The 27,790-nt window shown below is 51.6% G+C and overlaps 1 protein-coding gene across 1 annotated transcript; it reads left to right on the plus strand.

The window, feature by feature from the left end:
• The first annotated feature begins 60 nt into the window (after window positions 1-60).
• NAPA (NSF attachment protein alpha) lies at window positions 61-27,263 on the plus strand. The gene is made up of 11 exons (XM_063110821.1): window positions 61-369; window positions 13,138-13,217; window positions 15,296-15,412; window positions 20,475-20,521; window positions 21,881-21,958; window positions 22,158-22,213; window positions 22,300-22,384; window positions 23,441-23,545; window positions 24,716-24,784; window positions 25,579-25,629; window positions 26,496-27,263. Exons 1-11 carry the CDS (start codon window positions 272-274, stop codon window positions 26,595-26,597), a joined length of 888 nt encoding a protein of 295 aa, XP_062966891.1. The 5' UTR covers window positions 61-271; the 3' UTR covers window positions 26,598-27,263.
• Window positions 27,264-27,790: the final 527 nt, after the last annotated feature.

Below are 27,790 nucleotides of genomic sequence, written 5' to 3' on the forward strand. Positions count from 1 at the left end.
TGCGTTGAGATCTCCGGACGCCGATTGGAGGTGGCGAGTCACAGTGCGGCGTGCGGCAGCTGGCGGGGCGGGGCCGGCGGGGCGCTCGCCCGGCTACCAGGCCACTGGTTGGCCAGCCCGAGTCACGTGGTGCTGGGCAGCAGGCGGTGAGCGCCGGTGCAACGTCAACGCAGCCTGCTAAGCTTCGCCCGCCTGTCTACCGCGGTTCGGCCGCGGCTGAGTTCTTCCAAGGCGCGGGTCGGGCGGTTTGCTGAGTACCTTTGCGGCCAACATGGACAACTCCGGGAAGGAAGCGGAGGCGATGGCGCTGCTAGCCGAGGCAGAGCGCAAAGTGAAGAACTCTCAGTCCTTCTTCTCTGGCCTCTTTGGGTAAGAATCGGGCCGAGGGGTCGGCCGGGACCTAGGCTGAGGGGACGAAGGAGCCATGGCCTGAGGCGGCAGGGCAGGCACGCAGGGCTTGTGCCGAGGGAGTGGAGGGGATTCCGAAATGAGGTAACGTGGTCTAAGGCAGGAGAGGGGACACAGGCTGAGAGCCAAGGGGCCCGGGCGGTGGCAACATGGTTTGAGGAGAAACAGTCTGAGATGGCGGAAGGGTTTCTGGACTGAGGCCACTCTGGCCGAGGCGACACCATCTGGAGGCTGGGAAGGGGCCCCAGGCTGAAGACGCACGAAGGGGACGGAGGAGAACCCGGACCGAGGGAATATGCTGTGAAGCCTCGAAGAGGACCGGCGTGAGGGGACAGAGTGAAAACATCCAGCTTCAGAAGTCTTTTGGAGTTCTAGAAGAACCTGTTTGAAGGGTCTCAGATGGCGAGATGGGGTATGGGGCTGAGGACCCTTCCCGGAGGGACTGAGCTTTCCAAGGCCCGCAGCAGTGATTTGCGTGGGCCCTGGGTGACAGAGGTGAGAGTTGAAGGAATCTGACAGTAGGCGGAGGGCTTAGGTGATCCTGGGAGTGATTTGAGCCCAAGAGAGGTGTGTGAGGGTGCGTGGGGTGAGTATGGCCGGGTTACTAGTGACTAGTTTAAGGAGACCTGAACAGAGGACCTGGTATGATGGAATTAAGACTGAGGAGGCCTGGTCTGAGAGGCTGGAGACTCATGGTGGGGGAATGAGTGGTGTTGGCTTGACCAAGGAGACAGAGGAATGAAAGGGAGAGATGAGGGAACCCCGAGAACCAAAAGAGGGTCAAAGGCCTGCTGTGTGATTCTCAAATAATGACTGGGGAGTCCGAAGGGGATGACTCTGGCATGCTGAGAAGAGGGTCTGAAGCGGATGACTGTAGCATGCTGAGAAGAGAGTCTGAAGGGGATTGGGAGACAGAATTAACATGTACCATGTGACAGACATTTCACATCATGCATTTCAGTTTGTCAGCTCATAAAAGTTGACCATTCTTTGAGGAATTTTAGAGGCTTAGGAATGTCAAAAGCCTAGGTTTGAGGGCTCTCTGGTTAGCTCAGTTGGTTAGAGCATGGTGTCATAACACCAAGGTCAAGGGTTTGGATCCCCCTACCAGCCAGCAGCCAAAAAAAAAAAAAGTCTAGGTTTGAAATGTGGCTCTGCCACTCACTTTGTGAGCTTGAGTAAGTTATTTAATTTCCTTGATTAAGGGAATCACTAGTAAAACCTACCTCCGTGTGAAGTGCTTAAAACTGAGTTTGGCACATGGTAAATCTCTAAAAGTGTTAGCTATCATTAACGTCACTACCCCAAAGGAAATAGGTTTGAAGCCTGCTAGGGATCAAGGTGGCAGGCAGCCTGAGGGAAGAAGTCTGGAAAGGGTCCCTGGAGGTGTGATAAGGGGGAGGGGAGTTGAAAGGGAATGGGAAAAGAGCTGTAGGCCATAGGGACTTAGTAAGGTTAGGGGAAGGGGCTTGAGGCTCTGGGCAGAGGAAGTAGAAGGTAGCTGGGAGGATTAGGGGAGGGATATGCTGGGGGAGGGACCTGAAAGGGTCAAAAGGAAGCTGTGGGACTGAGAGGAGGACTGGGAAAGGGACTGGTGGGTTTGTAGTAGGGGGGTGAGGCACGGAGTCTGGGAACCAGAGAGAGGCAGAGACTGGGGAAGGTGGTGGGACTGGGAGAGTCTGCCAGAAGGCTGGGGAAGGGGAGTTGGAGGGAGGGCTTGGGGATTGTGTGAGGAGCTGGGCAGAGGTTGGTAAGAAATGAAGGAGCAGGATCTTTCCAGGAGAGGAGATGGAGCCACTAGGTAGAAGGAGCCACCCCTTGTTATTTGAGGTTGGATAATGTTTAGTAAAAGAACCTGAAGAACTTGGCTGAGAATTGCCTGGTGTGGACAAACATCCAGGGCTGATGGGTTGTATTGATTAAGTGAGGAATGTTTTGTTTTAGAAGCTGAGAGCAGAGAGAAGGTATGTGTGTGTTTCTTCTTTCTTCACAAGGGAAGAAGTTCAAGTGCAGTGTTTTGGGAGTGGAGCCAAGAGCTCAGTTTCGGTTTAGTTTTCCTGGGTAGCTCTTGGTATCTGGTCCCTTTAGCCCGGGAATTAGTGCACTCTTGGGCTGTGCTTGGAGATACTTGCCACCTGGTTGAGAAGCAAAATCAACACTTGCCAGACACTAGTAAAGCAAAATTGTCAAATGTGAGGAAGGGCTAGATTATGTCATTTATGTGAAGTTCCTGAGCTGGGAAGTGGCTGTGTGAAGTGGAGGGAGGCCCTTGGTGAGGAGTGAGTTGGGCCCCAAGGAACCCCAGGACTTGCTGAGGGAACTGGGGCCTGGAAGAATGTTTTAGGTAGCAGGGACAATGTGAACAAAGGTCTATTGTGAGGGGAAGTTCTACCTGGAATGAGGGGAGAACCAAGATCCAGAAGGGCCATGATGGCTTCCTGGGGGAGAAGTTCAGGGGGTACTTTCTGGTGGGGAGTAGCATTCCAAGTAGAGCAGACAGCTTGAGCAAAGGCGCAGAGGTGTAAAGCATGCCTTTTGAAGGTTTAATACAGGGAGTTACATGTTAGATCATAAAGTTAGAATGGGTAGAAGGGGGAGGTGAGGCTGGACAAAGATGAGGCCTTCTGAGCAAGGGCTTGGACTTGAGGAGATGCTGGACAGCACTGAGGATTTTAGTGGGGTGCCAATCCTGGAGGGTTTTCATTTGCCTTTTAGAAAGGACCGTAGAAGCTGGTATTGGGGAGAGTGATGGCAGGAAGCTGTTGCAGTGACAATAGTAGCAGATAATGCTATTGAGTGTTCACACTAACTCTGAGTCAGGCCTGGGCCAGGCATTTAACCTGTGTTTTCTTATTTAGTCCTCACAAAATCCCTGTGAAGGGAGATATGAGGGGCTTAGAGGAGTTATTTGCCCAGTCCCACAGTAAGTAGGAGAAGTGGTGTTCAAACCCAGGCCTGTCCAATTCCAGAGCCCTCTCACTTAGCCACTACGCTGTACAACCATGGCAGTTCTCCCTGAAGCTCATGCCCATTTCTGGGCACTACATTTAGGAAGGATATTGGCAAACTGTGTGTCTTGGGGAGCTGCCACCCTCTAACTGTTCATCCCAGTCCTTTCCAACTCCAAGAGGAGTTGAGATAGTGCTAATAGGGGAGCGAGCAAGGTAAGAGCAGAGGGCAGTGAAAGAAAGTGAGCCAAGATGCCAGGTACCATTCAAGCTTTATTAAAGAAAGAAAGCTGCCAGGCTGTACTCAAAATGGAGGACAGCCCGGGGCTGCCCTAAAAATGGGGGACAGCCTCAACAATGGGTTTGTGAGGGTTTATATTAGCTTTTGGGCGCGAAATGTATGGGGGGAGGTACCATTAGGTTGATGTAACTGGGTGGAGAACTGCGCAGATGCAGAAGCCGGAAAGTTGTTTCTAAGTCAGGAGGCTTCTAAAGCGAAGGGGGGAGGGGCTTGGTGCTGGAGTGAAAAAGGAGGCTGGCGGCTCTTTCATGCTGGTGCTTATTTTGTGCACAATTGCACCGGCCACATCCAAAATCCATCAGGCAGGATGCAGGGAGACCAGCCTGACTGAAGCCTATGTCTGGAGGTCAGCTCAGGAGGACCCACTTTACTGGTGGGAACCACTCCAGGAACCTCCTCCCCTCTGAATTAATGTGTTAAACATTTCATAACCCACCTTTACTCAAGGACTGGGAAAGGGAGTGTTGGGGCTCAGCTTGTGCATGGTACTTCTCCCTCCCCTTTTAGGAACCTTGGCAATGACAGCTTCCCAGATTGACAGGTCTCTGCTCTTGTCAAAAAGGCCAAGTAGTATAGGCCTCCCCTGGGATCTGGAGCAGCTCCATCTCCAAGGATGTGTGTGCTGATTGGCTGCCTTTGCTCTTCATTATTTCTGTGCTTCCAGGCACTAAGGGGCTTTGACACACCAGCAGACAATGAGGGTGTTACCGACAGGCCAGGCTCAGCTTGCCCTCTCGCATTAAACAAATGACCTGAAAGTCCAAAAGTTGATGCAAGGATTGGAAGATTTATTCAGATCACCGGTACTCAACTAAAAATGTCTAACCAAGCAAACAAAGAGAAAAGAGGAGCAGTGGGGTCCAGTTTAACCTAGTCCCAATTGGTGGGGCCAACCTATTCCATGAACAGTAATTGATAAAAGCAGTTCTCCCCACTGTTTTCAGCATAAAGAAGAAAAGTATCGACTAGATTTAAATCAGAAAAACAAAGCATAGCCAGGAGCCCTCCAGGGTGCACCTATACAGAACTGGATACAATTCAACCAAACAGAAGAGGGCTCGGAAAATCAGAAAAAAAAATAGCCAGGAGCCTTCCAGGGTGCACCTACGTAGTAGTGGATACAGTCCAACCAAACAGCAGAAGAAGGCTCAGAAAATCAGAGAAAGGTGAAGAGAATAAAGCATTGCCTTTTCAGAATTTAGGCCAGGGACTCCAGGAGAGATCTACAAGCACCAGAGACATGGGAGCAAAATAGTCCCAGTGGCCACTTGCCTCTTGCAGCTGGAGTCTTCTCTGGTTCCCAAAGCTTTCCAATTTTTGCCAGTGATTAAATTAGGCTCTTGGATTCCAAAGTCATAGAAATGAACAATGTACCCAACAGTAAAGCAAGCAAGGCTTTATTAAGACAAGAGATAGACTTATGCGTAAGGGGTGGTAGCAACAGTAAAGGTAGCCCCCCAAGGGAGGCTGTTCAGGGTCTTTTATAGGGGAAAAGAGTTAAGGGGTGGCAGGCCAGCACCACTGGAGGTGGTCCATTCTGTTCTTCCTGGTTGCGTCAGGGCTGCCTGCTCAGTAGGTCCAAAATGGCAGTGCTGTTCATCATTGTCACCCCAGGAAGGTCATTGTAGCAGTCACCTCGATGCTTTGTGCACAGGTGGGAATTCCTTAAAGGGGTTTTAAGGTTAATCTGTAACTTTTATTATTATGGTAAAACAAACCTTGGGGAGAGGTTTTGCAACTCAGTAAATCTCTGTTTCCTCTCTTGTCTCAGTCTATTTTGGCAGGGCAGCCCATGGGATAATCATTTGCCCCGGGGGTCTCAGGACTGAGGAGTGGAAAAGTAACATTTTCTGCTGGGAAAATGGAGTCAGTTTGGTTCACAGGCCTAGCCTTACTCTGTTTCAAGGGTGGCAGTGCCAGCCAGTTAGTAGAAGATCAAAGCCTTTTTGTACTGTTTCTTGGGGGGGGGGGGGGAAGCAGCCCAAACCTCTGCTTTGGAAGCAGAAAGATGGAGATTTCCTTTTTTTTTTGGTGGCTGGCCCGGTACAGGGATCTGAACCCTTCACCTTGGTGTTATAATACTGCGCTCTAACGAGCTGAGCTGAGCTAACCGCCCAGCCCCCAAAATATTGCATTTAATTATTATTAAATGCAATAAAAATATATTTGGGGGGGAGGAGGGAGGCTGGCCAGTAGGGGGATCTAAACCCTTGATCCTGGTGTTACGACACCGCGCTCTAACCAACTGAGCTAACCAGTCAACCCGAGATTTCCGAAATAAAGCACAATGAGACGGCAGAAGAAGAGGGGAGAGTCAAGACCCACTTTTTCCTCATTCCTGCTCTGTTTCCTGATGGATCCAGAGAGTTCCCTGCTGTGCCCCTTTGGGATTGTACAGGTTCTGAATGGCTGTTCTGTTCCCTGGGGCTTTTCTTCATCCCTAGCGTCTCCCTGCCACCTTCATCCCCCAAAAATCCAAAGTAAAAACTTCTTTCCTCCTGGATATCAACACGTATAGGGAGTTTCTTCATCGGTAAAATGAAGACCATAGTAATTACTGCTTCTAGGGTTGTTCTAAGGAGTGGATGAGTGGTGAGAGCAGAGTGCTGGCCCAGGTAATGCTTATTGAGGGCTGACTATCTATTAGGTATTGTCATTGGAAGTGAGCTGGAGGCACTGAAGAAATTGAGGTGACTGGGTGTTCTGCATACAAAGAGCAGATCAAATGTTGACACATCAGTTCCTGTTTGAACTGCCTTTAGGCATCAGCAACCTCCAGGTGCCCTGGAGGGCCAGCTTTTGTAAGGGAAGAATTGTCAGGGTGAGGAGGGTGTCCCTGTCCAAGGCCTGCCTGAGGTCTTAGCTCAGCCTGGTATGGGCACGAGCTTCCATCTTTGCTCCCAGATCACCTTACACCTGCAGAGCATGCAGAAACCCCTGGTACCATTTTCAGTGGGTACCATGATAGTGAATCACAGTGCCCTGCTGGCTGCCAAGATCCACCACTGAAAACTTGGCATCTCTTGCCCAGTCTGAGTAGACTCTCTCCTAATGGCACACAAGGTTTCTGGGGAATCTGAGAGTTCCTGGCTTTCTCAAAGGATGGGACTCTGCTGCCTGGTCTTATGGAGGTTTCCATGTACCTTCTGTTTGGGATGGAGCTACTGAGAGGAAAGGGTCTTTCAGGACATCTTTTAAGAAAAGGAAACACATTCACTCTTGGGCTGCGATGAAGTGTTAATTCTGTTGGGGTACAGAGGCGCATCAGTATAAGAAACACAGGAGAACCTGCCAGGCCATCAGGCAGGCAGGGTCCCTACCTCTGAGCCTATAGTCTAGAAGGGCGATGGGCACATAAGTAAGTACGGTCAGCATCATAAGGTAAGGGGTAGGGTAGTGGGAAACCAAGGACTATGAAAACCGGAAGAAGGGCAACATTTAGCTCACATGGAGGGGGAGGAGATGAAGCCCATGCTGAAATTTTGAAGTAGGATAATATTTCTGGAATCTGCTCTCTCTGCGGGGCCTGATGAGAGTGATGCTGTCATTTACTGGGCACCTGCAACATGGCAGGCTCTCTGCCAGGCGCTTACCTGTGATATTGCTCATGTTTCCAGCAAGCCTACAAGGTGTGGAGTCTTATCCCCAGTTACAGATGAGGAAACCGAGCCTGGCAAGCAGTGAGCTGGCATTTGAATCCATGTTGCCGGACTCAGGTCTGGCTGCCCGCCCCTTTGAAAAGGAAGAAAAAAAAAACTCAGAAGCCAAATGGTTGGTGTTAGAAAAGCAGATGTATTCAGCTGCAGGAGATGGTAGGCTATCCCATCTCAAAGATTTGCATTTACCGAAAGGTTTTTAAAGGAAGGGTTGAGGGAATGGAATGTGGGAGGTGAAAAGCAGGAGAGCAGGAGATGTGAGCTACGAGGGGTCCATTTCTATGGGTCAGGTATAAGGTCTTGCCAAGGCCTCATTTGGTTTCTGTTCTCATCTTTGCTGTTATCTCAGCAAAATTTTGATTTGCGCCAGTATGCTTGGCTAGTGCCCAAGGTCAGCTTCAGTCATTTGGCCTTGATCATTTCTCAAAACTCTACAAATCTCAAAGAAAGAACTGTTAGCTTTGCAAAGCACTAATTAGCTTCTTGGCCTTGTTTTCCTACTTAGTGAGTGAGATAAGAAAGTCAGGGGAGGGGAAGCAAGAGTGGAGAGAAAAAAACTGTCCTTTTAAAAATCCTCCCCCCCTCTGCAGCCCAAGCGGCTTTAGGTCCCAACATGGCTTCAGTTCTGGTCACTCCAACATCCAGGCTTGTGTGACTACTATCAGCAAGTCTTTCACCACCACAGGTGACTCTAGAATTCCTGTTTCTGGGTGGCTGGCACTCCTTTGAGTGTATTTCTCCTCCTTTGTGTAGTAGCAACAATTTGAGCATCTGCTCTGTGCTGCGCCTTGTACTGGGTATCACTTCTAATTTTCACAAAGACTCTTCCCAGGTCATGTTCGTTGTCTCCATTTTATAGATAAAGAAACTGAGCCTCAAGGATTACTGCCCAAGGTTGCACACTTAGCAAAGTGCCTGAAATGGATTTCAGCCCAGGTCTCTTCACTCCAAAGTCCATTCTCTTTCTACCCCTTGCCCAAACAGGCATGTCCTGTGACAGTTTCAGAGTTAGGCAATTGGCATGTGATGCTTTCTTCTTTGGTTGTCATTACTGGGGTCTGTGCAAGCACTATGGGTAGCTGAGAAAGCAGAGCGGTGCCTGGGCTCTGCCCTGCAGGAGCTTGTACCCTATTAGACAAGGTGAGGCCAGGCACACTGCAGAGCTGAGGCAGGCAGTGAGTGGTTTGGCACTAGCAGGTGATGCAGTTCCCACTGTTCTGACAGCTCTGGTGCAGTCAGTGGAGTAGCAAGGCTGGTGGCTGCCTGCTCCCTGTGCCAGAGTGGACCCCACACCTCTAAAAGCCTTTACTTTTTTTAATGTTCATTCTGCCTGTTGGACTGTGCCGGGGGGCTCAGTAAGGGGCTGCCTTAATTAATCCCTCCCTTGCCTAGAAGAAGCTCAGTGCAGCTCCAGCAGAGAGCAGTCTGCTTGTCAAATGGGGCTACTTTTATCTAGAGGAAAAGCAAGAACAGTTAGGGACCTTGTCTGCCCTCCTTACTTTCCAAAGGACCCCTGGACATGGGGAAGGAAGCCTTCACGATCACTGGGTGAGTGAAAGGCAAGGGCAGGACTGGAGCCTCAGGGCAGCATAAGCTTGGGCAGGTCCCTTATCCTCTCTGAGCCACAGATTCCTCCTCTGTAAAGCAGGGGCAGTCCCCCAAAGGGTTCTTGCAAGAAACTGTCAGTGCTCCTTTAGGCAGAGTGCCTGATAGGCAGTAAGCACTGAGAGCCGTGCCATGAGGCATATTTGTAGAGAAGGTAAGAGCATGGGACAGGCCCTTGGGTCCCTTCTTCCTCAATGAGGATACTGACTGGAGAATTGGGGCAGTGGACTTTAAGTCTGAGGAGAGAACTGTGGGCTGGTGACTGTGGCTACCACAGAGGGACAGGAGGGAGAGACAGAGATTCTAGGACCAAAAATAGGAGAGTTACTCCATCTGCCCTGCCTTTTGAGGTCCTTAGGGAACTGTGGGTGGGGGCTAGGGGGATGGCATCTTTCTGGGAGTCAGGAAGTGCCTATGGGATGAAGGAAGGAGGAAAGGAGGCTGAGACTCTGCCCTGCAGAACCCCCTGGCCAAGGTCCCACCAGGCGTCTGTTCATTCCTGGCAGTGCTCACCCTGCCATATGGCAGTCACTGGAGGTTGGTGGCTGCGCCTGGGAGATCCAAGACTGCTTCCTCTGCTTTGGGAGGGGGGAGAGAGCAAAGCTTAGCGGGTAATTATAGACAGCTCTACACCAGGCCAGCCAAAACCAGTTCCCTGTATTCCTGGTGTGGCTCAGAGCCGTGGGATGGGAAGAGTGAAGCAGAGGCAGCTTGGAGGAGGTCAGAGAGGGAAGAACAGTCAGCTGTCACATGTTCTGCCACCCGGGCCCTTCAGGAGAGGAGGCCCCAGCTGGCTTTTCTGGATCTCATGCAGGAGGCAGAGGGAGAAGGCCTGGTTTCTTCCCCTCAGGGAGTTTGCAGTTTTAGTTGGGAGGCCAAACTTTGATGGATGATACAAGCCCACCTGACCTGGGAGAGAAATCCTGTAGTAAACCATGCAGATTTACCATGTGGAGAGACAGATTGGTACAGCAGTGAAGCTGGGGACTACTTCCTTGCAGTCACTTCTTCCTTCTGGTCACTCTTTCCCTGCTGGAAATCCTCCTATCATATTAGGGCCTAATCCCTTATCCTGGCCTCTAGCGTGGGGTATCCCCTGCCTGCCTCTCCAGCATCATTTCCTGCCACTTTCTGTGTTGTAGCCATCCTGGCCCACTTCTCTTCCATGAACTCTCCAAGCTTGTTTCTGTCTCAGGGCCTTTGCATGTGCTATGACTGCCGACTGGAATGCTTTTCCCTCTTTTTATGGTTGGCTCCTCAGTCATCACTGAGGATTAAGTACAAACCTCACATCCTCAAAAGCAGCTTTCCCTGACCTGCCCAAAGAAGTCCCTATTCCCCCAGTCCCTGTAGTACTTAATCACCCTGAAATTGTCTTGTTGATTCCGTTTATTAAGAGCCGGGCCCTTCTTTGTTTACTGCTATTATCTTCAGTGCCTGGCACATAATAAATGCTCAGATGTTTGTTCCCCAGGTGAATGGCTTCTTCAGTATCTGCCAGTGAAACCTAGACAAGTCACTTTCCCCCTTTGGGGACTTCATGCTCATCTCTAAGAGGGTGGGACTCCAGAGATCCCCTGTCATCCTCTGGCTGAGGTAATTGCCAGGACTGTAGTGTTCAGGGGCAGGAGGAGGGAGGCCTGGGGGCCTGAGCAGGCATTAATCCCTCTGGCTTTTCTACCCCTCAGTTAGAATCATTGACCCAGCACAGGGTTGGCCCAGCCTAGTCTGGGATCATAGAATTTCAGCCCGGCAGCTGACAGGCTTTGTGTTCTATGTCCGCTCTGTCCCGTTGAGCCAAAACAAACATGGCTGGGGCTGACTACTCATTTTTGATCACTCAGCTTTGGGCCTCTTGGTGGGATGGGTCATTTCTGCTCATCCAGGAGACTGAGCTCTTTCAGAGAATGTCTGGAACTGGGTAGGATTTTAGTCATACCCACAGAGAAGGGAAGGATCAGCTAGGGGGTCTGTGGGGTGTGCAGACCAGTGATTGAAGTCTGTGAACACGTGCCTTAAAGAGAATATTCTAGAGAAAGTCCTCCTGAGGTTTTTTTTGCAGCCAGACCCCAAGAGACCCTTCTGAATTCTCCTCTGAAGCTTGAGAAAGTTCCTTACCTCTCCATGGCCAGTAGTGCATTCTAAAGTCACTTCAAACCAGGGTCCCAGGCCCAAGGTGTGTTGGACCAGCTAGAGTGAGGTTGTTAAGGGAAGACAGTGGGGCCCAGTGGGGTGAGTGTGGGAACACATTGCTCAGGGCCACTTCTCAAGGTCAACAGAGGATTGGGGACAGGCAGAGGGTAGACTCTTCATCTAAAGAACCACCTTACCTGGTATGATTTGGATTCAGGAGGCTGGGATTTTAGTCCCAGCTAGCCTGCCCACGCTGGGAGTATTTGCCTGCTGATGTTGCCAAACCTGGGACAGGTCACTAGTGGCTGCTTTCTAGGTGGTCAGTCACAGTCAGTTTTTCCTCCCCAAATTCACCCAATCATCTGAATCACCTGGGTCTTCCAAATCCCAATGGTTAAAAATCCCAATTCCAGGCCCCACCCTGACCACTGAGTGGAATCTCCAGGGGATGTGGCTATGGGGCTCTGGTTTGATATTATAACAAGCACCTCATGTGGTTCAAAGGGATGGACAGGTAAGACATACTGCACCTGGCAGTGCAGAGTGGAGGAATGCTTGGAACCCAGCTCCCAAGATTACCTCCAAGGCCCTCCATGGCTGTGGTTGGTGTTGACAGATTTCAGGGAGCAGAATCACAGGGGTGAGACAGTGAGGATGATTTGTATGGCTTTTTATTGGGAATATCCGCCACTTTTCTCTTCCTTAAAACAAAACAATACAAGACAAAAAACACTGGTTATGTCAATGAATGGAGAATCTGAAATCCACTTGTTGGCATGGATTTTGTTCTACTGTTTATGTGGGCGATGGGAGTTTGAATAGTCACGAAGACTCCATGGGCTAATCATGGTTGTATTACTGGGGGTGTTAGGGGACAGAAGGATGTGGCAGGGACTTATGGGTTTGAGGTACTAATGAAGAGTTCCCCAAGTCAGGAAGAGGTTCAGATGTACTGCTTGGAGGTCAAAGAGCCATGATAAAGCTGCCCAAACAGGGTGTCCTTTATTTTTTTTAAAATATAGGGCCGAGCCCGTGGCGCACTAGGGAGAGTGCGGCGCCGGGAGCGCCGCGACGCTCCCACCGCGGGTTCGGATCCTATATAGGAATGGCCGGTGCGAGCACCGGTCACGAAAAAATGCAAAAGAAAAATAATAATAATAAATAAAATAAAATATATACTCATGTATATCTCCCAGGCCCCTACAATAAGTTTTTTAAGGGTTCTTTTTCCATTTTAAACAATGCTATGCTGAACATCTTTGTAACTTTTCTGATTAGTTTCTTAGGATAAATTGCTAGGAATGTAATTCATTGCTGGACCACAAGGCCAAATATAAATCCTAATGTTAAAAATATATATATATATTTCTTGAATAGACAAAATGTGCAGATGGCAAAACAAAACAAAAAAATTTCAACAATAACAAAGGAGCGGTATACAGTGAGTAAGTCTGCCTCCCACACCTGGCCCCAGTTCTACAGACTCCGCCTTAGAGAAGAATACTGTTACTACTTTTTTGTGTAATATTCTATGTTTATATAAACATGGATGTTTCTACTCACACTTTTTTTATATACAAATGGGAACATTTTATATGTACATCTTTAAGTAATATGTCTTTGCATGGCTGTATTATGATATATCTGACAAGTCATGATTGGTAATGGCACATTCTTAGGGCTGCAGGGTCTTTGTTGAACAACTACAGTGCGCAAGGCTCAGGATTAAGGCTTTGGGGAAGCAACAGGTATCTAAAGCTGGGTTTATCCCCCAGAAAGCTTTGCAGTTTCCTGGGGAAAAGGGATTTGTAGAGTGCCTGGGACCTAATGGCCACCCAGCAGCTGGAGCAGGAAGTGGAAGAGACTGTCAGAGTCAGAGCGGGGGGAGCCAGTCTGTCCTCACCAAGTGTGCCTTTGTATGCAGAGGTGGGGGCCACAGACTCAAGAGGCCTGGAGGAAGCTGTTTCATGGAGAAATCAGGGGGTGGGGGCACATCTCCACTGTCACTGGGGCAGAATACTTGCTTTCTCTTTGATACCAGACTAGATGGTCTCCTTATCTTTTTTCCCTTTCCTTTTTTCCCCAGAGGCTCATCCAAAATAGAGGAAGCATGTGAAATCTACGCCAGAGCAGCAAACATGTTCAAAATGGCCAAAAACTGGAGTGGTATGTGATTTTTGCTAGAGCTCCTCTGTGGTTCTTTCTCCTCTTTTCTCTCAGCTTTCAGTCCTGAAGGTCTGACTGAAAGAGAGGTTGGCCTGGCAGTCTCTTCTCCTTTTATGCTGTCTCAAGCACCAGAAACCCATTGGCCTGCCATCAAGCTGTTTTGTGCCCACTGGGTTACTTTATACACTGGGTCATGGGGCCTTAGAATAAGGATGGAAAGTATAAATATATTACTGAATCCAGATAGACCCACATGGATTGATGAGCTCTTTGAGAGATTTCTTTCTAAAGGAAGGATTTCAGGTTTTCTGGAAACTGTTTCCTAGTGTTTCCATCAGAGTTTGAATTCTGGGCTGGGGGGACGTTCAAATGATTCCAATAACAGTGTTAATCACAGCTACCATTTATTGAGTACTAAGTGCTGAGCATGCATCATTTAATTGAATAATCACACCAACCCTGTGAGGGTCAGTACCATTAATATTCCCATTTTACAGATCTGGAAACCGAGCCTTGGCTCAGCCCTTGCCCAAGGTGACATGACTAGTGATTGACAGAAATGTGATTCAGAAACCAGGGCTCTGACTACCCTGATGAGGCAGGAGAACTTAACCAAGGAGTTGGGGGTGGGGAGGAGCTCCTTGAGCTCAGAGATGTGGAGGACCTTTATGGGCCTGAAGGAGAGGCCCGAAAAGCCAGCATGTTGAGCCCATTTGAGGCCAATTCCATAATATGGCTTCCAGCGTCAGCAAAACTGGATCGAGAAAATCCAGCAAGAGATACAGTTTTGAAAGCCAGGGAGGAGCTTTCTGACCGCAGAGGAGATGAAACCTGGGATGGGACCATGGAGGCACAGTGCCAAGGTGCAGGGTAAAGTCGATTATCATTATTTTCTGAAAATGTTGTTGCTTTCCTGAAAATTAGGACAGTTTTTCCTGAGCTTTCACAGAATACACTGTGCACAAAGCCAAATGCTATGTGTATTTTTATGCTCCCAAACTAATCAAGTGCCTTTAGAGAAAGAATGCTTATTTTTTAATCACATAGATGTTGCTTTTCCCCTAAAATTTGTTAACACCTCCCCTCAGCTATTCAAACAAAAGTCTGAGGCCGTTTTTCCCCTGATACCATCCCCTTTTCTTGAAATTTTACACTCAAGTTTAGAGCTCTTAAAAATAATGATGAAATCATATCGTGAAGCCTGGAAAGCTCTGGCCTGTTCTGCTGTTCAAAAGTTAGAGGATGGGGGCCAGGCCTCTCGGTCCTCTTCCAGCTCAGGAATTCTGTGATTCAGAGCTAGCTGGAGGAGAATGAAGGGAAAGGGCCTCAGAACTGAGCTGGAAGTGGCTGTTGGTGCTCCACAAGAAGCACCAACGGAACACAAGAAGCTCCACCTGTTGCCTCCTGAAAGTCAGTTTAGGAGACATGTGAACAAAATGGCTTGGGACCCATGGAGGGTGACTGTGTGCAGATAAGCACAGGACTTACTGGGCTTCAGGTGTGGTCTTCACTGCCCTTTGCGCATGGGCACTTGTCCACATGTACTTGAGTTCTTGGTATCCATGTCCTACTTCCCTTTCTGGTCATGAAGCTCCTGGAGGGCGTGGACCCTGTGGTTTGAGGCTCGCTATGGAGGACTGCTGAGGCCAGGAGATGCAGGAGACCTCCTTACCTTGTTATTGTAGCTTTTGCAGCTCTCAGGTCTGTTTGCTTTCTCCTTGGATCTTTAGAAGTGGTGGTTCTGGACGTATTGGCAAAGGCTGGGGTTGGGGGCATGAGATCTTAGCTTGGTTCACCCTGACTGTCTTTTTGTACACCTGGAGCTGAGGGGCTTCCCGCTGAGGCAGCTTCCTGCTCCCTCAGAGACCACCAGGTGGACCACCAGGAGCCTCAGCCCAGGGATCAGGGGACCTGAGATCTAGGCCCCAACCTGGGCTCACTCTGGCCAGTCTTGTCTTCTCTCAGGGACTCTTTCCACATTCTTGAGACCCTGACCCAACTCCCAGAGCAGTGTCTGTGTGGCTTTATAAAGTGTGGAGCCCCACTGAGGCCAGGATCACCCTTATTTTCTGTTCCAGCTGCTGGAAACGCTTTCTGCCAGGCAGCCCAGCTGCACCTACAGCTCCAGAGCAAGCATGATGCAGCCACCTGCTTTGTGGACGCTGGCAACGCATTCAAGAAAGCTGACCCCCAAGGTGAGGAGGGCCTCTGTGGGCCTCATGGGCTGGCTGCCCAGAGGCACCAGCTGAGCTCTCTCCACAGAAGTCCTCAGGTTTCCACACAGCTCTGGTTTTTTCCAGTGGCCAACATGTGATAGGCTGGTGGGGAAGTGTTTGAGGCAAAGTGAGCGTTAACGTCAGAATTGGCTCCCTTCTTTCCGGCTGGCATTCGCATGCTGCTCCAAGTCTCCACCTCCCCCCATATACTGGCTATGTGCAGCTGATCACTCCCCTCCCAAAGCCTGGGAGCATTTGGGTGTGGGAGTTACATCTCAGACCCACCGCCTGCCAGGGAGAGAGGAAAATCTGTTCTGTTGTCAGAATTAACATGCAGAAGGGAGAGGGGGGAGTTCTAAGACCAGCCAGGTAGGAGTCGCTGCCGAAAAAGGAGCGGAAATTATCCTAACCTGACTTCCCTACATGCTGGGAAAAAAACAGAGAGAACAGAGTCTGAGATGTAGTTGCCAGAGAACAAGTTACTTAAAATGAGAGAATGTTGGGGACAGAAACCTAGTTTGGGACTGACTCTTAATGAGAAAACAGTTTTTGTCCCACTGGGCTCATCCTGAAGTAGAAGCACAGCCTAATGGATACCAGACTTTTGGATTTCATTGGGTGGGAATTTTAATTTATTTTTTTAATCTTGGTGCCAAATATAAGTTGCTAACTTTTTAAAAATGTTTTTCTTTTCTTAAAAATCAGCTTTATTGATGTATAATTTACATGCCATAAAAGGTAGCTAACTTTTAATTTTAGCATGCAAAGACATTTTTAAAAAATGAATGGAAAATATATGAATTTCTTTTTTAAAAAAGAGTTACATAATCTTGCAATAAAGGCCTGGCCTTCTCAAGAGAGGATGGTTTGCAACAGTACAGAAGGTTTCTCCAAGGATCAGCAAGGACTGGTTCACATACCAGCGTTTGGGAACTCCTGGTGTGCCTGTTACCACAGAGAGTTAGTTCCCAGTCAAGGATTTGATCTCTGTGTAGACCAAGTAGCTCTTCTTTGTCCCCAGACTGACCAGTTGCTCCTCTCCAGCCAGGCATCTCAGAGATGTTCTGGTCATGTGGTGGTTTAGGCTTGGCAAGAACCAGAGGGGCAGCCTCATGGCTGGGTGGGCCGTTGAATGCCTGAGTGGTGTGCTCGGCCACAGCAGGCTGCGTGGGTGACATGATGATGACCCAGGGCACCTCTGGGTTTGTTTTCAGCTTGAATCACCCTATAGCCCCAGTGAATCTCCCTGTCCTCCACAGAGCCCTTCCCCACCTCTCCATCCCAGACCTTCCCTTCTGCTCCGGGGAACTAGTCGGTCTGGAGATGCTGCCTTAAAGTCTGTGAGTTCAGCTGCTGATCCATCCGGAGTGACTGGAAGGACTTGTTTCTGGAGTGGCAGCTGAGTGCCAGGCTGGTGACATGTGCATAGCTCTTTCTGTGGACAGGCGCTGCCTGGCATTGTGATATTATTGTGTACTTCTCCCAGCTTTTGATCTGAGCTTTTCTAGCTCTACAGTGAGACTATAGGGTGTGGCTTGTCTCTGGCCTTAGGAAGCACAGAGGGTATCTGAGGAGTCCCAGACCAATGGGAAAATGTAACGTTGATGCCACATCAAAAGGGCACAGAGACCACCCTGGTAGCTGAGTCGAGGAGTGGGTGAATTTGGCTGGAGGGAGACCCTGCAGGGAAGAAGGAGGGCAGTTTGTAAGAGGAGAACTTGCCTTGTCTGGAGCCCTGGGCACTTGGTGCCAAGCAGGGAGGGACGTTACAGCGACTTAACTGCCTCAAGATGCCCACCCAGTCACGGCTCCATGTCAGGGAATGTGCCAGACGGGGGGTGACAACTGCTTGTGTCTGGGGCCAGTCAAGCTTCAGAAAGAAGGTTGTGGCAGCTATGTGTGGCTCAGTAGGGGAGAGGTGAATTGTCTCGAAGGTCTGGGAGGACTCTTTCTCCCCTGTGACCTTGGGTGAGTTACTTATTTTTTTGAACCTCCATTTATTTATCTGTTAAAACAGAGACTGTACTGTGTGGTAATGCACAGATATGCCCAGCATGGCACCTGGCATGTGATCAACATCCAGTAGGGGCCAGCCCTTGGCTCCCATCAGCCTGAGTGCCTCTGCCTGGCCTGGGTTCCCCACAAGTTCTGCCCCTTGGCCGGATGCCTTGTGAAACAGAGCTGGAGGGCTGATGTGGAACTCTTCCCACTTTCCCCAAGCAGGTGGCCAGCTCTCTGGGGCTTTCCTCATTGCCTCATGAGCACCTCTGCCCTGTGTCAGCACTCCCTACAGGAGGCTCTCCTGAAGGGCCCTCCCCTCAAGAGGCAGCTGGTATGCACCTGAGGCCTGCCAGAGCCAGCCTGGGCCGGAAGGAAAGGATTTGGCTCCTGTCATCACCCTCTCCCTCTGCAGAGGGTGGCCTGCTGCCCCCTTGGTGGCACTGGGGGAAGGTGAGGCTGTCATTGGTGCTTCAAAATTTCCCAATCTCTGCCAGTTGCTCTGTGTAGATTCAGGCCAGGGAGCCTCTTCCCCAGCCTGCCTGATAGCTGAGGCCCAGGGCACAAGTGTATGGGTATACCTGGGACAGGAAAGTGGCCTGGGCCCCACATTCCCCCCCTCCTCCCCCACTGCCATCTACTGGATGCCTACTGTGTACCAGATGTTTGGCATCATTTAACCCATTCGACTTCCTTGTGCGATTCTACAGTCTGCCCCTGTTTTACTGAGGAGGAGAAAGGCTGAGTCCTATGTGTGATCCGGGAATGAGAGGCAGAAGCTGAGCTGGACAGCATTGATGTTAGGAGTGACTATAGTCGGGTCAGGTGGCAGCCTCAGCCTCTGCTCGCCCACCTTGGGCTGGATCATTCCCAACACCCCTTTCCAGCTCTCTGCGTGTGTGGACAGAGGGGGAGGGGGGCAGTTGAGCTACTGCCCAGAGGCCCAGACCAGGGAGCTGGGTTTTGCTCTGCTCATACAGGGGCACACTGGCAGGCCATACTCTGAGGGCCTGGCCACCCAAGATAAGCCCAGCAGTAATGAGTGTGTCAGAAGCTTGTCCAAGAAGTGGCTGGGGTGTCAGCTGGTGGCCTGCCGCTTTCCAGGACAGCTGTTCTGGCCTGAGTTCTGGAGCGAGGTACAGGCATGAAGGGGACTTAACCCCGTCAATCCATGTTGCTGCCTGGGGGTAAACCTTCCACCCCTGCTGCCACTGCAAGGGCCGCTACCTTGCTGACTGCAGCCAGAGCTAGTTCAGGCCCAGTGGCAGCTGTAGGGGAGCCTGTCCTGCCAAGCGGCTGCTGATCTCACCACTTGAGCAAACAGCCTTTGCCACCTCAGCCCACGGGGTTCCAGGTTGGGCTCCAGCTCTTGTGGCCAGGGGGGTTGGGGGTGGGGAGCCAATGAGTAGTTTGGGGCCTCAAGGTGGGGCTGGAGCTGTGGTGGGGGGTACAGAGCTGGCTCACCCCAGCTGCCTCTCTCATCAGTATTACAGCCCAACTGCCTGTCGCTATAGCATCAATTGCTTCTGGATCTCTCTATGACAACAGAGAGAGAGAGAGAGAGAGAGAGAGAGAGAGAGAGTGTGTGTGTGTGTGTGTGTGTGTGTGTGTGTGTGTGTGGTGTTCTCTCCTTTTCCTCCTTGTCTGCCACTTTTTTGCCTTGATTTTATCTATCAACTTCCAAACCTTGACTAAACGGTGTATATTCCCTGAAGCTTTTTTGGGTTCTCAGAGGCCTTTCAGAATTGGACAAAACCTATGAACTCTCCTCCCTGAGAGTAGCACTCAAACACCCTCTTTTTGCATGTAAATGTAGGGAATCTTGTGGACTCCTTGAAAGCCCAGGCACAGGCCTAAAGCTAAGAGCCTCTGTTCACATGTCTCCCTGGGGGTTGGAGGGGTGAGTTTGGTGTCCCAGCCAGACCATAAGCCCCTTGAGAGCAAGTGCCAGGCCTTGTGCTTCTTGGTAGAATCCTTATCCCAGCCAAGCATTTTATCCCAGCCCAGTGGGCTGGGCTGACTGTGGAGCCCTGGATGGTGATAGGAGGCTGAGTACCCTGGATAGCTCAGTCCAGGCTCTGTGGTCTGCCCAGCTTCTCTGCCCTTCCCCTCCACCTCCCTTACCCTCTCTCCCCTCAACACCCCTGTCCTCCTGAGATGCATTAAAATGATGTTAAAAAAAAAATACCCTGAGAGCTCATTTCTATCTGCTAGAAAATGCCTCCCACTCATGCTTCTCTCTCTCCTTCAAATAACTTGTCAAAAAAAAAAAAGCTTTTCCCAAATTTAAAATCTTGCAAGAGATAGTACAACAAAGGTAGCCCAATTCTTCTCAGTGCCATCTTGTTGTGTAGGGGTTTTGTGTATGTGTGTGAAACCTGTGCATGGCAGGGTCAGGTTAAGGGGGTGCCAAGAGCAGAGGGCTCTGCTGACCATCAAGGTGTGGAGAAGTGAGGATGGCAGAGAGCCCACCCCAAGGGGCCTCTGTGTGCCAGAGATCCAGGCCAGTGTGGTGAGGGGACAGACATGCTCAGGATCCTGCTGTGACAGTGGCAGAGCCCTGGTAGAACCTGGCATCCCTGCTACTTTCAAGACTACCTCAGATGTTAGGCTTGGCCACCTCCAGCCCTGCCTTGCCGCTTGCCAGCTACTTTGTCCATTGAGAACAGGGCCTTGGCTGGTCCAACTCTAAACACCTATGGGGTCTTGCAATCAGCCTGGTCCAGCATGGCCATGTCCTGTCCCTGCAGTCGCTGGAAAGCTGGTGGCATCATGATGACCGGAGGGAGAAGAGCTTTCCCCTGAAGCATGTGCCCAGCAAGTCACAGTCAGTCAGTCTGACCAAGTTTCCTGGGGCTCGGGGATTCCTTCACCCTTTCTCCCAGCCCCACCAGAGCCAGAGCGGGAGCAAGAGTGTAGCCCTGGCGACTCTGAGTGCCTATTGATATCCTCTGGGAGTTCCTGCATCTGCCTCTCTCCTCAAGTTCTGCTGAAATGACTTCACTCTCTCATTTCTCCCCCCACCTCCCTTTTTCTCTCCCAGAGGCCATTAACTGTTTGATGAGAGCAATCGAGATTTACACAGACATGGTAAGGGTCACTTGCTTGTCCTATTTCCCCTTCTCCCCCAGTATTCTGCAATATTGCCCCAGCCTCACTTCAGCTTCCCTTCCTCAGCACCCTCAGCGGTGATCCTTGTTCTGCTGCCAAGAGCAGGTGGGAGAGGGCAGAGGGAGCTGGGGGAATGTGGTCACCTAGGTTGGGCTTGGCTGGGATACCGCATCCTCACCCAGTTCCCCACCTGCCTGGCTCCTGGCAGCAGTTCCCTGTACAACATGGGAGCCTAACAGCCCCTACCTACCCACATCCTGCCTCCAGCCCTCCATCGCCATCACAGTTTTCATCTGAGAAGACACGGTTATCAGAATCTTCATGTATGTGTCCAGAACTTTTCTCCATGTCCAGCCTTCCCCACCAGTGTCCTGTTTGATTAGCAACCCTCGACAGCCCAGAGGGCTAGGCACAGCCCAGAGGAGGCTCAGCCTTGCCCTGCCCCAGGTAGCATTTCCATCAACATATGCAGTCTAGGGGAGCAGCCACCAGGCCGAGGTCAGGGGCCATGATGATAGACTCAAACTAGACCTAGGCCCCTGTGTGCTCTTTATTTTTGGCCTCTCACATGCCACCTCTGTCTCGTCAGACCCCTCCCCAGGCAGGAACACAAGACAGGCCCCTGCCCCTTTACCAGGTTCAGGTCAATGCTGCAGTAATGATTGTAATTATAACAGTAATAGCAGCTGCCATTTACTGAACCAGACAGTGCTGAGTGGTTTAATTTTCCTCCACAACAACCCTATCAGGTTGGCACTGTTGTTATCCCTGTTTGACAATCAAGGGGGGCCCAGACAAGTGACATAACATGTCCAGGGATACACAGATAAAAACAAGAATTGCTGAGACCCAAAACTAGGTCTGCCTGAGCCCAGGGCCTTGCCCTTTTCTACTGCCCTCAACAAGGCGGGCAGCCTTCGTTCGACCAGCCCGTTTGCAGAAAGGTGGGGTAGGCACCTGGACACTGAGCCAAGGCAGGTGGAGGGTGGTCAGCCCCTAGGTGCATGAGGCCTTTCTGGAGAGCTCTGGGTATTGGCCTATGAAAAGGGCTGGCTTCACAATCATGTGGGGATGGGTAGCCCTTGGCCAGGGGGACTCTTAAGCCTTCTGTCCTGGTTTCTCCAAAGCCTTTGACCAGGTGACTCTGGGCTGATCCTTTGGCCTCTCTGAACCATCTGTCAAATGCTTCCTAAGGGCTTGGGCCCTTCCTCTTCAACCCTGGGCTCCTGGTTCCCTCTTCTGCTCACCTCACCTCACCAGTGGTTGAGGGGTGGAGAGGTGGGTGGGGCACAAAGGATGTCACTGGTCACAGGCAGCCCCTTCCCGTGTCCCTCCCAGGGTCGATTCACGATCGCAGCCAAGCACCACATTTCCATTGCTGAGATCTATGAGACAGAGCTGGTGGACATTGAGAAGGTGAGTGGGCAGTCAGAGGCCCTACCTAGGCTGATGGCCAGGACCAGGGCTGCCTTCTTCTCTGGGGAATCCTCTGAGGTCTGAGCACTGAGAAAGGGGCATGGGGGGGGTAAAGGGGTCTGGCTGTGCCCCAGGCAGGGCCAGGGCTGAGACATGGAGGCCTCCCTTCAGATCCACTCCCCTCCTTTTGTCTACCCAGGCCATTGCCCACTATGAGCAATCTGCAGACTACTACAAGGGTGAGGAGTCCAACAGGTAGGCCCTTTCCCTGTCTACCCTTAGCTCCTCAGTGACCTACAGGGCCTGCTACCACTACCCTCCCTCCTTTCTTCTCCCTACAGCTCAGCCAACAAGTGTCTGCTTAAGGTGGCTGGCTACGCTGCACAGCTGGAGCAGTATCAGAAGGCCATTGACATCTATGAACAGGTGGGGATCAGGGGTGCTGCTAGCCTTGCCCTCTGCTCAGAGCATTGTGCCCATCCTAAGCACCAGTGCCTTATTATGGAACTGCCCTCTTCTTTTTTTTTTTTTTTTTTTTTTTTTTAAATTTGGATGCCTTTTATTTCTTGCCTAATTTTTTTTTTTCTTTCATTCTGAGATGTTGCAGAAAACAGTGGGAGGGGGAGAGGGAGGGAGGCAGGGCTGGCCTGGTTGGTGAGGAGGGCATGGCTGAGGCCCATAGGTCCCCCACTCCTGCCAGGGAGGCCAGGAGGCCAGGGGAGCTTCCGGTGGCAGGTGGGTCTTTGCAGACGTGGGGGGGGGGCTGTGGCTGAGGCTCTCTGCACCCCCATCCCGGCTCAGGAGCCCCAGGGGCCATTACCCTCTTCTTCTTGTCTCTCACCCTCTCCATCTCTCCTCCCTTTCTCTCCACTGTCCTCCGTCATCCCCCTCGTCCTCTCCTTGGCTAAACACTCTCCACCCACGATCCAGTCCCATGCACCACCATCTCCCTGGAGGTGCTCTTCCCACAGCCCTCATGCAGAGTTTCTAAGACAGCCCCAGAGTGAGGCAGACTCTGAAGAACCATGGGCGGTGGAGCGGGGTCCTTCATCCACAGTGGGAGGAAAGGAGTGTCACATGGGCTCCCCTCTGCTGTACTTGGTGGCCGAGAGAAAGGCAGGCAGCTGGCCCTGGGGGAGGGTGGGGTGGGCACCGCCTCTCATGTTCCCAAACCTGCCACCCCTCTGCCCACCAACATGCCAGGCTCCCATCAGTCGTGACAGCGGGCTGCCTCCCCCTACGCATGCCTCAGGAGGCCCACGGACACCTGGCTTCAGCCTCCCCCTTGCTACCTTCATGTCCTGATCCTGGTCATTCACATGCCAATTGCTCCCTGGCTCCCTGCCCTTGGGGTCCTGAGTTAACAGGGTCTCACCCCGGGATATGGCCCCAACTCCCAGCTGACCCCCCAGTGCCTGGCAGTGACCCTGGCACCCAGGCTGTCTGCCTTGAGCTCACAGTGCCACCTCCATGTGGCCACAGGTGGGGACCAATGCCATGGACAGCCCCCTCCTCAAGTACAGCGCCAAGGACTACTTCTTCAAGGCAGCCCTCTGCCACTTCTGCATCGACATGCTCAATGCCAAGGTGAGCCCAGGTCCAAGGGCCCTGCCCAGAGTTTATCCCATGCCAGCAGGACAAGATCTGGGCCACTGTGTGTCTGTCACTGGGTCAAGTTGCCTCTAGATCCCCAAGAGGAGCATGCCCTCATCCCTGGCCCTGCTAGTTGGCCTTTGGACAGAAGATGCTGGTTCTTGCTGGTGCATTTCTGTCCTGATATCACCTGCCTGGCCTGTAGGCTTTTGACTTTCTAACTCCTGGCTTGCTAAGTGATGGGCTCTTTCCTTCGTGGGTATACTTTTTGAATCTTTACTGTACACCATGAAGTCAGCACCACTGTCACCCGTTTCACAAGTGAAGATGCTGACGCTAATATGAGAGTCCATTGTTCCAGGCCACATGGCTAGTGAACTGCAGCCGAGCATTCCCGGTCTCTGTGATTCCCAGCATCAGGACTTTGACCATAGCCTGCAAGCTCCCCCCATGTGTTTTCAGGGCTTTTTGGCAAGAGAAGGGTCAGTGCTGGGCAGAGGGAGGGGGAATGGACAGTGTGAAGGAGCTAGAGAGTTGGTATTTGATTTTTGAATGGCGAGCGTTCCCTAAACAGACATAGCCTGGCAGGGATCTGCAGGGTTTGGGATTTCTTGGTGTCTTCTGGCTGTCCTGCCCTTGCCCCACCACCTGTCTGAGTCCTGCTACCCTTGTTGGCACTGGCACAGTTGGTATGACCTTGGGCTTTCTCAGGCCAGGTTCACATCCCTGCCCCACCACTCAACCCTGTGCTCTGAGCAGGTCACTGCCGCTCTCTGGATCTGTTTCCTCACTATCAAAATAAGGTCACCATCATTTGTCCCTCTCAGGGTTAAATGTGGGAAGTGCCCAGCCCCAGGCCTGACAGGTCGGATGTGCTCATTTGCCTCCTACCCCAGCTGAGCCAGGTGGGGAGACACTGAGTGCCTGCCTGGGAAACCCTCCTCCTCTCCACTGCCCATCTCCCACTCAGTTGTCTCTACAGCCAGGCTGGCGTTGAGCTCAGCTCCATGGAGGTACTGCCAGGCACAGAGCCAGGTGACACCTGAGGCTGGGGGAGGGGCACAGAGAGCTGACTCAGGGCCAATGTCCCCACATCCCCTCAGCTGCCAGGCCAGAGCTCCTCTCTTTATTAACTTGTTCCCTTCCTTCCTTCTCACTGCTTAGCTTGCTGTCCAGAAATATGAAGAACTGTTCCCAGCTTTCTCTGATTCCCGGGAATGCAAGCTGGTGAAAGTGAGTGCTGGGCACTCAGGTCTCTCTTTCCTGACCCCAGAGGGGGTGGGTAGCTGGTGGGGTCCCCAGAATGGGGAATCTGGAGGCTTGGGTTCCAGGTGGGACAATCACTAAGATTTGTCCAGTGGCTCTCAAAGTGTTTGTGTTTTTGTTTTGTTTTCTTTTTCTGCCATTTTGGTCTCCATTTTCTAGATGAAAAAAGTTCAGCTTAGAGGGCCGGCCCATGGCTCACTTGGGAGAGTGCGGTGCTGATAACACCAAGGCCACGGGTTCGGATCCCATATAGGGATGGCCGGTTAGCTCACTTGGGAGAGCGTGGTGCTGACAACACCAAGTCAAGGGTTAAGATCCCCTTATCAGTCATCTTTTTTTTTTGTCTTTTTCGTGACCGGCACTCAGCCAGTGAGTGCACCGGCCAGTCCTATATAGGATCCGAACCCGCGGCGGGAACATCACTGCACTCCCAGTGCCGCACTCGGCTCTCAGTCATCTTTTTTAAAAATAAAGTTCAGCTTAGGCAGTGATGGAGCTGGGACAGAGCTGGGAGGCTGGGTGACTACATATACACACACCCTGTGATGTTTTGTGTCAGTGAGGTTTTCCTGAGTGCAAGCCATTTCTGATGAGCAGGGCGGGTGGGATTGGAACATGCCCCTTTCTTCCTTTTAGTGTGGTAATCCCCTCTCCCCTCAATCCTGGGTTTAACCCATCCAGATAGCATGTGCTTACATCTAATCTAGGCCAGGCCTTGGGCCAGCCTAGGCCCCTGACCCCTGCCTGCCATTTGCTTGCAGAAGTTGTTAGAAGCCCACGAGGAGCAGAACGTGGACAGTTACACTGAGTCGGTGAGTGGCTAGGTTCCTCCAAAGGGATGGGTCCCCCAGGGCAGGCTGCCCTTCTCAGACACACTCTCCCCTGAGATTTCCCAGCCCCTGGCTGTGAATTCTTTCTCTAGTTACCCCAGAATCCTCACGAGTAACTCCAAGGGTGCAGGGAGTGTTCTCCCCATTTTATGAGTCATGGCACTGAGGTTGAGGAGGTGAGGAGATGTGGCCTTCACCCCATGGGGGCAGAGCTGGGGTTCAGACCCACATCATCTATCTGCCCCTGAAAGCCAAGGTCTTTGCACCACTCAGATTCCCCCAGGGTGAGCGGTTGAGGCTGTCTCACATCGGGCACTTTAGGTCACCTAGGAGGAGCAGGTAGGGAGGGAAATGAGTCATGTCCTCCCCTTTTCTGTCCCAAGAGCAGGAGGGAAGAGGTAAGGAGGAAAGTAGAGCTGAGGGGCAGGGAGAGGCTCCAACGTCCTTATCCCGAAGGAACCACCTCTTACAGATATTCCTCCCTTTCCTTACGCTGTTCTGAATGTGCTGGTACTCAGTTTTGTCCAGCTCAGGTCCTAATTCAGTCTTGTAGACAGCACATGTCAAGCGTGTCTCTCCCTGGGTGCCCCTCAGGAATTTAAGCCCCTTAATGAGGACAGAGACCAAACCCCATCTGGTCCCTCCTGCCCCAGATGTTGTGCAGGGACAGACAGGAAGCTCAGCCCAGGAGCAGGGAGGAGGGGGATGGAGGGGGAGGCAGGACATGGCTGGCTTCTCTCTGGCCTCCTCATCCTTGAGGCACTTTGGGCTCCAGGGTTGGGGACAGGGAGGGAACTGGGGCCAGGCGTGTGATCAGCTGTCCATCATGTCATGTGGTGTGCCCACAGGTGAAGGAATATGACTCCATCTCACGGCTGGACCAGTGGCTCACCACCATGCTGCTTCGCATCAAGAAGACCATACAGGGCGATGAGGAGGACCTGCGCTAAGCCCCACCTAGCCCCTGGTGCCTGTCTTCCTGTCCTTTCTGCTCAGAGAGAGATGGGGCCTGAGGCTGGCGGCAAGATATTCCCTCCCCTTACCCCATCCGGGGAATCTCACAGGCCACAGGAGGTGGCCGCACAGGCTCAGCACCATTTCAGGGGAGCCAGAGGCTGGGGCCTGCTGGCTGGACAGTCATCCTCTGTTTTTGCTAAATCCCTTGCCCCCTGCCCATTTATTTAAGTCCCCAAAGGTGCCCTTCTTCACCCCCAAAAGCCAGCTGTGCAGAATCTTTGATATAGACCTGCTTGCTGTGGGTGCTGCCAGGGGTTTGGGGTCAACATCTAGTCCCTATCTCCTGACCAGCTGAGTCATGAGGCTGGTTTCTGTCTCCCACTTTTGTCCACCAGCCCAGCTCTGAACACATGTAGCCGCTAAGACTTACTCTTACTGCTGGGGATAGGCTCCTTTCAACCCCACTCCCCAAGTCCGCAGAAGCCTCCTCCAGCCTCCTGCAGCCCTGACCTCTCAGGTTAGAACTCAGGCCCTGGAACTCAGAAGGTTTTCCTCCAAGCCCACCCACTCCTGCTCCTGCTCCTTCCCCAATGCTTTGAGGTTTTGTCAGTAGGAAGCTGCAGCTGACCCAAGAAAGAAAATAAAAAACAACACTTTTGCATGAGTCTCTTTTCCTCCTCACTGGTACTCCCCTCACCTCTGGTTCCCCCTTGGGCTCTGGGCACACTTTTGGGGGAAGCGGATGGCATGTGTCCTCCAGGCAAGCTTGACCCAGAGGCTTGGGATGAGTCAGGATCTAGGGAAGGGTGACCCATAGAGGGTAGGCTTGAGGAGGAGTCATGGGCTTGGGAGTCTCAGAACACCAGTCTTTATCTGACTTTCCCTGGGTCCTTGATTTTCTCAGCTGGGATGAGGGGTGATGATCCCACCCTCAGAGCTGGAGGATTGAATGCAACAGTGGCCATAACTTTTGGCCAAGAAGGGGTGGAAGAGGCCCACCAAATCTCCTATCCTCACCCATGTCCACATTTCCCTGGAAGGAAAGCAGAACACACCAGTGACAGTTCCACCTGTCACAGGATGGGGGAGAAAGCAGCTTTGGTGGGCAGAGTACGTGGCCACAGAGGGTCTGGGGAGTGGGAGAGATGACAGGAGCCCTTTGCCCAGGAAAGTATAAGAACCAGCC

This window comes from Cynocephalus volans, chromosome 10, assembly GCF_027409185.1.
Source record: "Cynocephalus volans isolate mCynVol1 chromosome 10, mCynVol1.pri, whole genome shotgun sequence".
NCBI classification, from domain to species: Eukaryota; Metazoa; Chordata; class Mammalia; order Dermoptera; family Cynocephalidae; genus Cynocephalus; species Cynocephalus volans.

What these genes read in the sequence shown, in the direction of transcription:
- NAPA (XM_063110821.1), top strand. Translation starts at nt 272, where the DNA reads ATGGACAACTCCGGGAAGGAAGCGGAGGCGATGGCGCTGCTAGCCGAG. An exon ending in TTCTTCTCTGGCCTCTTTGG is followed by an intron (nt 370 to 13,137) that starts GTAAGAATCGGG and finishes TTTTTTCCCCAG; the next exon opens with AGGCTCATCCAAAATAGAGG. An exon ending in TCGAGATTTACACAGACATG is followed by an intron (nt 20,522 to 21,880) that starts GTAAGGGTCACT and finishes TGTCCCTCCCAG; the next exon opens with GGTCGATTCACGATCGCAGC.